Raw genomic sequence first — 13,161 nt, 5'->3', positions numbered from 1 at the left:
GGCCTTTGGTCTGCCTCTGAGTTTCCAATTTGTTTTCCAAGGCAACCCCTCATGGACTGTCCTGCAGTAATCCCAGGTGGATTTTACAAGGGTCAGGGATCTTTTCCCCCCCTCTATTCTATTAATCAGTTTCAAGCAGAACAACACTTACCTTTTCAGATATATTCTGGAGAATTATGTCAAAACGGGATAGTACTGCTAAAAACGTGCAAACACATGTTTTAAGGCTGTCTTCATCCTGAAGAGTAAGCTGTCTGTTAGTATCAAAGACTTTTTCATGACATATTTCTTTCACATTCATCATACTTCTCTATCAATGTTGGCCCTAGTAATAACAGTCACTTTTGGTCAGTACTCTGTTTGTGAATAAGGACAGAGAACCATGTACTTTACATGTGGTTCCTCTATTTCCACTCCTTGCATGGGGGTAGGGAGGGATCCACTAACCCCACAGATAGCAATAAATCTCTGCATTGCATAACTGCAAGTCTGAAATCGGGAGAGGGAAATGCTGAATTCTCCAGCTATGGAGCTATTACACTTCATGAGAGTCCCTTCCAGCTCTGCAGTTCTAAGATGATGATGATGATTAAAACATGCAGATACTGGCCAGCTTCTCCATAAAACTGAACCTTAATTACAGTTCCTCTGTTTCTATAAAAATTCTGGTTGCAGAACATTCAAGGCAGCACATTAGCTAAAGAATCCATCTAAACAAAGGAATGCATATTATTGCATTGCCTGATCAATCAGTTAAGACCGATGTTCTTCTATGCAATCATTGTTAAAGAAACACATGTATGCCTGAATTACTCAAAACTGAATACTCACAAAGTTAAAACAATCCCAGAATTTTTGAAGAAAATGGGGAAATCTATGTAGAATCAAGATGATATTCCATTCTATGAAATATTTTACAGATGCTTGATTATTGCTACATCCAGCCTGTAGAATCCTGTCAACGATTCTAGTTAAGAAATCCTTAAAAGAGAGAGAGAGAGAGAGACATATTTTGTGCTTTGTAAACCTCCTTCACTATGCACACATGAACCCATCACAATTTTCCCAGATTGCACATAATTTTAAAAGAGGTTTATTTTGTGGAAATTTGAATGACTCACAATATTAGAACACCCTATTTCTCAAATAATCTAATGTACAATTGGTGACCAAAATTTACATTTCCCTCTTTTATTATCACATTTTCATTGTACGTCTTCAATATAAGATTACACCTCATGAAAGCAAATGAAAACAAAATCAGCATAAGGTAATACCTCGTGAAGTTTTGGAAACAGAACTAGCAATGTCTGCCACAGTCGATTTTTAATCCTGTGTTGTGAAGAATTCACATAATAGTGGACTTTTGATTTAGACATGAGTTCATCCTGCAAACAATATAAACACGAAGAGTAAATATTCTGGGTGCATAGGATTAGTTCAGTATTTGCCAAAAAGCACAGCAACAATAATTTATTTATTTTATAATTTACACCCCAGCCTTCCTCTGCAACATGGAGAAGTCCAATGCTGCAAATATAAATTTGAACAGATATAACTTTCTTCTTAAACCAGTGTCTCGAACGAGAAATATACCATTTGAAGAAATGTTGAAGTTCAGTAGTGGCATCTTTTGGGATGTCTTCCTGGTTATTATATTATCCATATAATATTGGGAAGGTGCCAGAGTTTATTTCTGAGTCTTCGTGTAACAATGAATTATTGAATTTTGATAACATTGCAAAACCCCATTTTAACTTTTCAGTTCTCTAGGAAAACTATTTGGAGGTTAGCTAGAGCAGCAACAGAACATGCCAGTAAAATTTAAATAGAAGTACTCAGATGTTAAGCATCATTTGAAACAATGCCATTTATCTATCTTATGTTTAGTATAAACTGCAATTACAGCAAGCAAACAAGCAAGCAGAAGTGTAAGGAACAATCCATCCTCTCTCTGTATGGAGGACAGGCATGCAGCTGACAAGATCTAGCATTTTCATGAATATTTGAACGTAAAGATCCTTACTTTATCAAGTAGTTTAATAACAAAGTCTTCTATAAACTTCTTGTGCAATGTATTTGACTCATCTAACAAGCAGAGAAATTTTACAGCACAAACTCTCACGTAATGGTCATCTCTGTTCACGCTGTAACAAATTACAGTAGATATGTGTCAGAACTAGGTATCACACTTTTCCCAATAATATTGACTACTGGTTTGAAAACTGAGGCCGCAACCATGCACGTATTTATTTATTTATTGTTTATTTAAAATATTTTTACCTTGCATTTCTCATTAAAAGAGCCCAAAATATCAACAGGGGAGCAAGTCCCACTGAAATCCATGGAACTTGCATCCCCTGAAATCAGCACAAGACTGTACATGCCTAAGTGGAATATTTTGTAAAGTTAAATTAAAACAAGGAAAAATCCAGCTTCTGATATGAGACCACCTCACACAGATTATTTCACAGAACAAATGAGTTGGAACGGGCTTTTAAGACCATCGAGTCCAACCCCCTGCTCAATGCAAGAATCCATCAAAGTAGATCAGATAGATAGTTGTCCAATTTTTTCTTGAATGCCTCCAGCGTTGGAGTTCTTACCACCTCCTAATTGGTCCCACTGTCACACTGCTCTAACAACTAAGAAGGTTTTCCCAATATTCAACCGAAATCTGGCTTCCTTTAGCTTGAAACCATTATGACATACCTTCTACTCTGTTATGATCGAGAACAGATCCTGTGCTTCCTTTGTATGACTACCTTTCAGGTATTTGAAAAGTACTATCATATCTCCACTCATTTTTCTTTTCTCAAGGCTAAACATGCCCAGCCCTTTCTGTATTTCCTCACAGGGTTTGATTTCTAGTCCCCTGATAATACTTTTTGCCCTCCTCTGAAATTATTCCAGTTTATTGGCATCCTTTTTAAAGTGTGGTGATCAGAACTGGACACAGCACTTTAGATTAGACCTAACCAGTGCTGAATAGAGAGGAATTAGTACCTCATAAACCTTGGAGACTATACTTCTGTTTATACATCCTAAAATCACATTTGCCTTTTTTGCAGCCACATCACACTATTAGCTCATAGTCAGCTTTTGATCTACAACAATTCCAAGATCCTTCTCACTCATAGTAATACTGAGCCAAATATCCCCCATCTTGTAACTGTGCATTTGATTTTTCCCCCTAGCTGTAGAACTTTACCTGTTACATTTCATTCTGATGTTTTCAGCCCAGTTCTCAAACCTATGAAGATCTTTTTTCCCTGCAAGAATTTTGTCCTATTATGACAAATGGAACAATACAATATTTTCTTGTGTCTTAGCTAAACCTTTTTCGTTCCTGTGAGTAAAACTGAGAAGGGAACTTTGGAGCATGAAACCTCACTTTCTGGAATAATTATTCACTGGTATCCAAACTAGAAGTGGGAGAGCAAGAACATGTTACTTAAATGTTTCTGTCAAAATAGATTTGTGGAATCTACATCTTACACAAAAGAGAGTGTGCAGAGAAAGAGAGTAACACCTAGCCTTCTTCCCTGAATTATGTTGTTGCACTCTTGAGCTTTGAGGAATTTTCTCCCATGCCAGGGGGAAAAATTGCTTTAAAAGCAGCAGAACAGCAGTGAGGTAAGGTGTAGAAGGAGAAAGAGTCCTGCTTGCCTGCTGCCTTGTGCACTCACTTTTTTGAAAGCAAATGCTTTTTACTGTGTAAACAGCTTATCAGATATCCCTAAGACATATGCAACTGCCTTACAACTCTAGCTTGAGTTGTGAGCACTCTGAAAGCATGCTGTTTTAGTCATGCAGTATAGACTGCAGGACTAAACAGCACTCCTGCAGATTTTACAGACAGATGAGAATAAAATGCCCTACCAAAATCAGCTTTGAGAAGGAAGTTATTAATCCTATTGAAGCAATCCACAAAAAAACTATGGAAAAACCATTGTAACATATACAATGGAAAACCCTGTTCCTTGCTAAAATTATTTCAATGCAGAAGAGAGAATAGTATCTTACTCTGCAAAGAAAAAAAAAGATGCCGACACCTCTTCTTTCTTTGCATTTCCGATGTGCTCTGCTTGCTTCCCTTGCTTTTTCCTTTGCTTTCCTTGCATTTCTGATGTGCTCTGCTTGCTTTGCTTGCCTTTTGCTTTGTTTTCTTTGCATTTCTGATGGGTCTTGCACGCTTGATTACTTTTCTTTCTTTTTTTCTCCCTTTGGCCAGAAGAGATTAATCGTGTTTCCGATGAGTCTTGCAGTGATTTTTTTTTTTAGTAATTTTTTTCCCTTCGGCCAGAACGGATTAATTGCATTTCAATGTATTTCAATGGAAAATGCTGCTCTGAGTTACAACCATTTTGAGTTACGACCAGAGTTCTGGAACCAATTAAGTTCGTAAGTCAAGGCACCACTGTACTCTGTCTCCGGCTGGAGCAGCCAATGGAGCCAAAATCTATTTTAGATGTATTCAAACAGTTTGGCCATTCCTACTAATTTTTGTTTTCTATAAACAGCAGAACCTCGTGCCGTGGTTCGAAATTTTATTTGCCAGTTCGAACCACAGCAGACCTATTGAATCATAATCCCAGCAGTTCAAGAAGTATACTTTAGGTGGGATGAGGGTTTAGGCCCATGCCACAAACTGCTTTAGGAATGCTTGTTGATTTCCGATGGGATATGCCATGTGGTATGGAGGGCCACACTTCAAAATACAGAAGGTGGACGTTCCCTGAGTTGAACAGAGCTTGTCATGTTGTTCTTTGGATTACAGGCACGTTGTATTAAAAACAACCAAGGTATATTTACCTTGTTCTTTCTTTTTCACAGTCAGCTCTTAGCAGCCTACTGTTAAACACACTGCAGCTAAACTATGATTCTGAAGAAAAGCTGTAATATGCCTATATTGATGATTGGGTTTATTCAGGATCAATATCAAAATATGTATTTGCATACATCTCATGCATACATTTAATAAGCTGGAACATATACAATCATAGAGTTCATTTATTATCATACTTCTTTGAAAGGTTTCCAAAGAAGTATGGAGGAGAAAGTGGCACAAAGCTGAGTGTTATTTCAAAACCAAATAAAATAAATACTGACCTCTCTGTAACAACATTTGCTGCACATCCAGATCCAAGGCCTTCTACAAAAGCACACACCTCCTGGATGAGTCTTGGTATTAGTTTGTTATTTAAAAGGTGAAGAAAAAAAGGGGGGGGGAGAATAAGGACTGTTCATTTATTTAATATAACTTACTACAGTTTAGGCTATACAGCCAGTAAGTCAAGAGGAAATATTCCCCATATACAGTAAATATTTCTCTCTTTTTTTACCTTTGATCGCGTCTGAAAACAGTTCCAAACAAACATGCCTCTATAAGAAGTTCGCTATAATTCAAAGCATTTGAAAAGGCGTTTTCTGCAACAGTTGTGTCAGCAGGAGTTGGACATACCCAAGATTGGCAACAATAACTCAAAAGTACATTTAACACTCCCGTTTTTGTAGAAGACATTTCTATCATCTGAAACATGATCTAAGAGGAGGAAAAGAAATAATAGCCTTATTTCTTAATAAGAAATACAAACACACAAGCCAAAGCCTAAATACAACGTTGCACTAGTGAAAACACTAAATGATTTTCCTCTCCTTCCCTCCCACCTGCAGCCATCCATGACACCTAAAAGGTTTACCAAGAGAGTCTTTCAGCCCTCTGGAGCACGGAAGCAGGCTTTGGGGAAACATGAGGGGCTGCTTGTGGAAGGAAGAACTACTGCTGTCTATATGCTTTCTGAAGACAGACACAGTTCCACTAGCTAGGCAAGCCCTAAAGGATACTTGACCACATGGTTGCATCCAAATGTGTGTGGCCACTGGTGGAACACACCTCAGATCTCTTGTGATGAGCTGTTTTCGAAGGGTTGTAGGGACACAGGAGGGGAAGTCCAATGTGTGAACAAGAATCTGCTCAAGTACACAGTTTTACATACTGTACATTTTCAAAATATGTGAGACTTTATTTATTTATTTATTTATTTATTTATTTATTTATTTATTTATTTATTTATTTATTTATTTATTTATTTATTTAATTAATTAATTAATTAATTAATTAATTAATTAATTAATTGAATTTATATCCCTCACCATCTGGCAACCAGGCCACTCTATAAGGAATAATATTAAAAACATGATAAAAAATAAATTAATACATGATTAGGGAAATTAAAACAGATGGCAATAAAGGTGGTAAAAAGGGTGATGGAGAGGATGCATAGTAGTATGTTAATGTGCAGTACTATGTTAACATAAGATACTTGATTCTTTCTAATGTTTTTCTCCTACTTTTTCATGTGTTTTAAGAAGTTCAATACACTTTTATTTATCTGGACTTGAAGTACTAATGAAAAACACATAATTTATATTTTAAAAAATTTATTTATTAGATTTATATACCGCCCATCTAGAATGGGTCTACTCTGGGTGGTTTACATATAATAGAAAAAAAAAACTAAGGTAAAATCCAGATTAACCCAAGATGGGAAAGGAAAAAAGAAAAGGGGGGGGGAGAAAAGGAAGAAGGAGAGAAAAGAAAAAGAAGAAAAGAGGAGATAGGCTAAGGAATGGCTGTAGGAAAGGCCTGCCTGTATAGCCATGACTTCAAGTTAGTCTTGAAGGCCCTCAGCAAGGGAGCCAGGCAGATCTCAGCAGGTAAGTTGTTTCAAAGCCGAGGGGCCACTGCCAAGAAGACCCGATTTCTGTTTTTTTCCCACTGGGCCTCTCTTGGCGTTAGGCCCCTCAGCCACCCAGCCTGACTGGAGTGGGTGATATGGGTAGAGCTGAGCAGAAGAAGGCGCCCTGCCAGGTATCGAGGTCCTAAACCATTAAGGGCTTTATATGTAATGGTTAACACCTTGTAATCAATGCGGAAGTGAATAGGTAGCCAGTGTAAGGTGGCCAGTATAGGGGAAATATGGTAAAATCTTTTCACCCCTGTTAATAGACTGGCCGCCATGTTCTGGACCATCTGAAGCTTCTGCATCAGTCTCAAAGGAAGCCCCACGTAGAGAGTGTTACAGTAGTCTATTCTTGGGACTACAAGCGCATGGACCAACGTGGTGAGCGCCCCCGTGTCTAGATAGGAATGCAGCTGGGTGATCCACCAAAGATGTAAGTGGGTAGACCAAACCACGGACACTACCTGGGTCTCCATGGTAAGCGCCGGGTCAAGATGGACCCCTAGACTGCAAACCAATTTCTTTGTGGTGAGAGTCACACACACACCCCAAAAAAGAGAGGGAGTTCCCCAAACTACTGACATCGGGGCCACCCACCCACAGGACCTCTGTCTTGTTAGGGTTCAACCTCAGTCCATTCGACTGCATCCATTGCATAACGGCCTCTAGGCAGCATCCAAGGGACAGAACAGCATCCACTGTAGATGGGAAAAAGGAGATGTAGAGCTGGATGCCATCAGTGTATTGGCGACACAAAGCTCCACATCCCCGGATGACACCCCCCAACAGCCTCATATAGATGCTAAACAGCATTGGGGAGATGATCGAACCCTGTGGGACCCCGGGGCCAATACTGTACATTCGCCCCAAGTTGCACTCTCTAAAGACTGCCCTCCAAGAAGGACCGGAGCCAAGTGAGAGAAAGGCGACCAATCCCCAACTCAGAGAACCTCCCCAGGAGAATACCATGGTCAACAGTATCAAAGGCGGCTGAGATATCAAGGAGGACATTTTGCCCCTGACACCCTCCCTAAGTAGACCCTCCAGCAGGGCAACCAATGCCGTTTCCGTGCCATGATGCGGCCTGAAGCCCGACTGAAACGGATCCGGGACATACGCTTCTATAACTCTTAATTCATTATGATAGGAATGAAAAATCTTGTTCCAATTCTCACACCAAGTATGGCAACAAAGATATTATCTCCAGTGATCATTCTTACACAAAGATTGATTAGAGTTTTAATGTTAACATTTAAAAGCTTATATTCTATGTGAACATGTTGGACAAAAATCAAGAAACTCATTTCTCATAAACTTGTTCTTCCACAGAGACAGAAAAAGCTTGTTGAGGCAAGATATGCATGAGCATTTCTGCTTACTGTATAGACCTAGACAGTAGAAGACACTACTTAGCTGCTTCAGAATAAACTAGGATATTAAATCAAATTCAGAACAAGGTTTAATGCCCCAGATTAAACCTTGTTCTGAAGCTCACATCCACAATTCCTGGTGTAATCACAGCTCAGCAGTGCGCAAAAGAGCCATGCAAGAGCACATACATATCTCGGCTGAAGTAGAAACAGAATCATCTAAATGCAACCATTGACAACAAAAATTTAGCCATGAGATTTAAATATTTTACCTCCTTTATCTTCATGTATATTTGGGTTTTGTTCTTTGCTGCAGCAGCAAGAATTTCAGGATCAAACACAAACTGAACAAAAGCCTTTAAATTAGGCCAAAAGATCAGCTGTGTGTTGCACAGAGAAACTACAATTTTCCATGCTAAGTCAAAAGCCTGAATGCACAATGATTCAGAAGATTCCAGAAGCTACAGCCAAAAAGAAGAAATAATATATAGTTTGTGACAAAATAATAGTAATAATCAAAACTATATTATAAACAAATACATCATTTTAAATAATTTACCTTGGAAGTCATTATTTTCATGCAATGCAGCACAGGTAAAACATGATCAGATGGTAGAACTGTTAGTGCTTCTAATGCTGCCTGAAAGATTTCTGTAAACCTTTGAAGATCAGGCAAAAATTGTTCCAGATTCTTGTCCTTAGATTGGCTTTGAGAACCACTCATGACAAAATGAAGACAAACCCACTGATCATGTAGGTAGCGTGCTACAACTTTTCCCCATCCTTGATGAGACACTGGTTCCTCAAGAGAACTGTAAAGGTAAGAATACCTGTAGGTCATTTTGGAGACTGTAATTCTTTTACAAAAAGACTTAAGGTGTCTAAGTAGTTCCTCAAACAAAATAGAGACTAAATTTAATATCTGACTAGTGATCAAGATCTACTAACAGCACTTCATTAACAGCACAACCCTACAGACACTTATTGGGAACATACTTCCAAGTAAGTGTGCTTATGACTACAAGGTTAGTTAAGCCCTAAAATCCTTACCTACTAAGTAGGAATGTGATAATAGGAACACATCAGGAACTGAAAAGTCAGAAGGATAAAGAAGTCACCAAGTTATTCTGCATTTTGGATTAAGGTAGGAGTAAAGAAAGCAGATTAAAAATTTAGAATATTAGAGTATTTGAGTAAAATACTTAAATTAACACACATACTTATTTTTTTCCATACAGCAAGGTTTCTTTAACACATGGTTAAGTTGAAAACAGGAAATAGATTTCTTCAAGATGAAAACAGATGGCAGAGATTCAAGATGAAGAGCTGGCTTCTGACGGATTATTTTACAAACCACAGACAGTGATGCCATGCTCACTACCTTCTGAATCTGTTTCCCAAGTTTTGTGTCCTAAAATTGAAGGCACAAAGTCACATCACTGTGTAAACTTATTACAATGTTCTCCAATGAATGATGGGGGGAAATGCATCAATAAAGATGTTTCTACTGATTTGAATACAGATTAAAATATCTTTAGCACAAATCATGAGCAGTATACTTTTTCCCCCACCACAAATGGTTTTCTTTATCTTTATGGGGACGGAGCAGGATGTTTCCACTGGGGGCCAGACTACAGGCAAAAGCCTGTATGGTAAAAGAGGGCTTGTGTACAGTGAAAGAGCCCATTAAAACAGGGCTGGAAGGAACTGTCAAGGGAAGATTCTCTTTTGGAATGTTGTTCCTCATAGATATAAAATATACATATAATAAGACAGAGAGAACATGCTTACATTTAATGTCAGACTTGTAACATCTAATTCACCATAAGCTGAGGTAACCAGGTTCAAACTCTAAGCTTAATAGGCAGGATTCAGACCTGGACGAAGTCCACCGATTCAGTGGTACTTGGGTTGTCAAGGCTGAATGACAAGCTACCATTGATTTTAATGGGTCTGCTGTCTCCAAACATAACTAACCAAGTATTTGTGACACTGGACTGAAATGTATGTTACATTTTCAATTGCAACCATAATAACAGAAGCAATTTCAGAATCTGTCCAGAGAAAAGACTGGAAGTATCTGATAAAGATCATGCATTTTGGTCAATAACAGGCATAATCTATTCTAATAATGCTTCATTCTATTAACACTTAAAAAACTATTATTTAGATGTCAGTCCCTTAAAAGTGCTAAATTCGCATGCACGTGCATGTACAAGAGTAGGCAGGCTTACTATTTATATTCCTTTTTTCTTAGCTAAATTTGGAGCTGGCTTGAATCCAAAGAGTTAACACTTAGGGGTCATAAAAACCCAGTTTTCCCATCCTTTTCAAATGCAGCGTGGCAGGTCACATGAGAGATCACAGGGGTTTGCCAGATGCACAAATCAGTATTTGCACATCTGCTACTACGTATTTTATCTAGAACAGTTGTCCCCAACCTTGGGCCTCCAGATGTTCTTGGACTACAACACCCAGAAGCCTTCACCATCACCTCTGCTGGCCAGGATTTCTGGGAGTTGAAGTCCAAGAACATCTGGAAGCCCAAGGTTGGGGACCACTGATCTAGAACACTAAACATGAATGTTTCTGAATTATTTAATCTTTTTTGATATTGTAATTTATTTATCATAATGTTTGTTACAATATATATAGGGGGAAAGGCAAAACATAAATACAATTTTAAAAATAAATAAATCTGCTTTCTGTTAATAAATGGAATTTTGTGTAAGTTTCAAGGAAAGAATTGGAAACAATTAGTTTTCTAAAATGTCTTTGTATCTAACATGGTATTTATCAGGTTTTCTTCGGTGAATGCTAGAGCAAAGCCAAGGTTTGAAACTAAATTGCACTTATCTCGGATGTTTACTATCATGGAAAGCACAACATATTATTTTGTGAAAACATTTGTATGAAGTGTAAGGTTATGACTCAGCTTCCTGTTTTAGGACTTTCAAGATTACCTCTTCACTGCTTATCTCCTGCAGATTGCAGAGGGAGGCATCTATCAGAGAGGAGATGAAACGGCAGACAGAAGGTCCCATATTCCAGCCAGTGACTGAGCAGAAGCTTGTTATCTCTGACAACACATCCAGATACAAGTTACAGTGCTGCAAATCTGAGATCTGAAATGAATGCATACCTTTTTACAGAACTCCATTTTAAAAATCCCAAAAAAGACAGAAAAACATTTCTAATAATTACTTTAAGCCATATGATTTATGAATGAAATCCACAGATCTATTTTACAGAAGCACAATAAGTTTTTTTAAACATTCCCCCAACTCCTCATCATCAGGTTGCCCTATAACATCTCAGGAGCAAATGTTCAAAACCCTCAAGTTTAGAATTACTTTGTGATACAGGATGAATGGTTGCTGACATAGACATCCACACATACAAAACTACTTCTGCAGTTCGCTGGACCCAGGTCTTCTCCTGCAGAGGGATACCACAGGAGATCAACAAAGCCTAGATATTTCTACCGTTCACATCCTGGTGTGCAGGCAGTCAACATGCCAGAGCAGACCAGGGGTTGCCAATATTGTTGTTCATCAGCCCTTACTCCCCTTCCATCCCAGTTACATAAGCTTCAGAGTTCCGACAGCTAAACACTGCAACACATTATTCCAACACTCTTATAAATCAAGTCTGGCACCATATTTAAATGGACACTGTTTTTCCATAGTAAAGTATCAACCAAGACACATTACATAAATGAATATCAATTAATTATTCCCTTCCCCAACACACACACACACTCCCAAAGGCTTTTCTCTACCGAAGCCACACAAAAATGAAATAAAATCCATCAAACTTTTTTTTTTTTTTTTTGCACATGGTTCCAAATATTTTTACAAAGTTGGAAAGAGATTTTAAATTTTCTGCTTTGGTAAACAATTATCAAACACAGCAAAAAAAAAAAAAAACAATTTACTCTTTAGACAATTTTCTCAGCATTCTGCAAGGAAGCAATAATATTGCTTCCTTGCAGAATAAGAACAAATACAATTTCTCCAAACTAATCTCTGCACGGATGACTCACAGTGTTCAATTCACGAGCTGCAAATCTTCTGAGGAAAAAATCCAAAATACTTTCTGTAGCAGGCAACAATGCCTTCTGGAGAAATGTTGTTATTCCATCTGTATAAAAATTAATTATATTAAAATACTACACACATGTATTTCTCCCAAAGCTATAAAACAGAAATCTAATTGAGAACCCTAGACAGTATATTCTACCATGGGTAAAAGATACAACTGAATATACAGTATCTAAGATTAAAGCCAAAGTTTGGTATATGGATCCAATTGATGGGTAGCTTTTGCCAGAGCAAAGGGGAACAGGTTTGACTTTCTCCTCCCCTTGCGGCATCACATTTATCCCAAATCTTTTCTGAAGCTCCTCCAACCCTTCAGAACAGATGGGTGGGGGAGTGGGAAATCAGGAGACGTGTTCCTTCCCATACTCCACTGAGAGAAGCCTTCCACCAACCGAGACACCAGCTCAATGTCATCTTCAAAACACATATTTTAAGATTAAAATGGAATGCACTATCTTTTATTCCAGTTTCTAAGAGTGGAATAGCTCTTGGGGGTCATTTTGAATGATTATCTAAACTGTCAACATAACGAAATAAAGATATATTTAAAAACCAGTAATACTGGGGGGGGGGGGGAGAGAATTCTCATTCATACAATAAGAAAAAAGGAACACATATTATATTGTCCCTGTATCAAAGCTAATATTTGTTAGGGATACTTTAATACCCTCTAAGACAGTGGTCCCCAACCTTGGGTCTCCAAATGTTCTTGGACTTCAACTCCCAGAAATCCTGGCCAGCACAGGTGATGGCGAAGGCTTCTGGGAGTTGTAGTCCAAGAACATCTGGAGACCCAAGGCTGAGGACCACTGCTCTAAGATGCTTTGGAAGCTTTTGTATCACCACTTGATCTTTAGTTATTTATTTATTTGTTACATTTATAGCTTGCCCATCTAGTCGTACCGACTACTCTGGGCGGGTAACAACATATCAAATCTAAAT

At 38.2% G+C, this 13,161-nt stretch overlaps 1 protein-coding gene across 3 annotated transcripts in view; it reads right to left on the bottom strand.

Annotated features, from left to right (window-relative positions):
* The window catches only part of TARBP1 (tRNA guanosine 2 -O-methyltransferase TARBP1), a 48,633-nt gene that overhangs the window by 10,385 nt on the left and 25,087 nt on the right, over positions 1-13,161 (bottom strand). For 2 of the 3 annotated variants that reach the window (XM_078383148.1, XM_078383147.1), the window contains exons 13-24: positions 12,162-12,259; positions 11,080-11,241; positions 9,337-9,527; positions 8,676-8,928; positions 8,389-8,577; positions 5,346-5,545; positions 5,113-5,184; positions 4,027-4,224; positions 2,027-2,147; positions 1,278-1,388; positions 832-981; positions 152-238 (exon numbers count right to left, since the gene is read on the bottom strand). In XM_078383148.1, coding sequence (XP_078239274.1) covers positions 152-238; positions 832-981; positions 1,278-1,388; positions 2,027-2,147; positions 4,027-4,224; positions 5,113-5,184; positions 5,346-5,545; positions 8,389-8,577; positions 8,676-8,928; positions 9,337-9,527; positions 11,080-11,241; positions 12,162-12,259 — 1,832 coding nt within the window. The remainder of the gene's footprint in view (positions 1-151; positions 239-831; positions 982-1,277; positions 1,389-2,026; positions 2,148-4,026; positions 4,225-5,112; positions 5,185-5,345; positions 5,546-8,388; positions 8,578-8,675; positions 8,929-9,336; positions 9,528-11,079; positions 11,242-12,161; positions 12,260-13,161) is intronic. The other variant, XM_072993313.2, reaches the window with a different exon arrangement.

This window comes from Pogona vitticeps, chromosome 1 (assembly GCF_051106095.1).
Source record: "Pogona vitticeps strain Pit_001003342236 chromosome 1, PviZW2.1, whole genome shotgun sequence".
In the NCBI taxonomy this organism is placed as follows: domain Eukaryota; kingdom Metazoa; phylum Chordata; class Lepidosauria; order Squamata; family Agamidae; genus Pogona; species Pogona vitticeps.
Note: the sequence above shows the minus strand (reverse complement) of the source record. Positions and strands in the feature narration are given on the sequence as shown.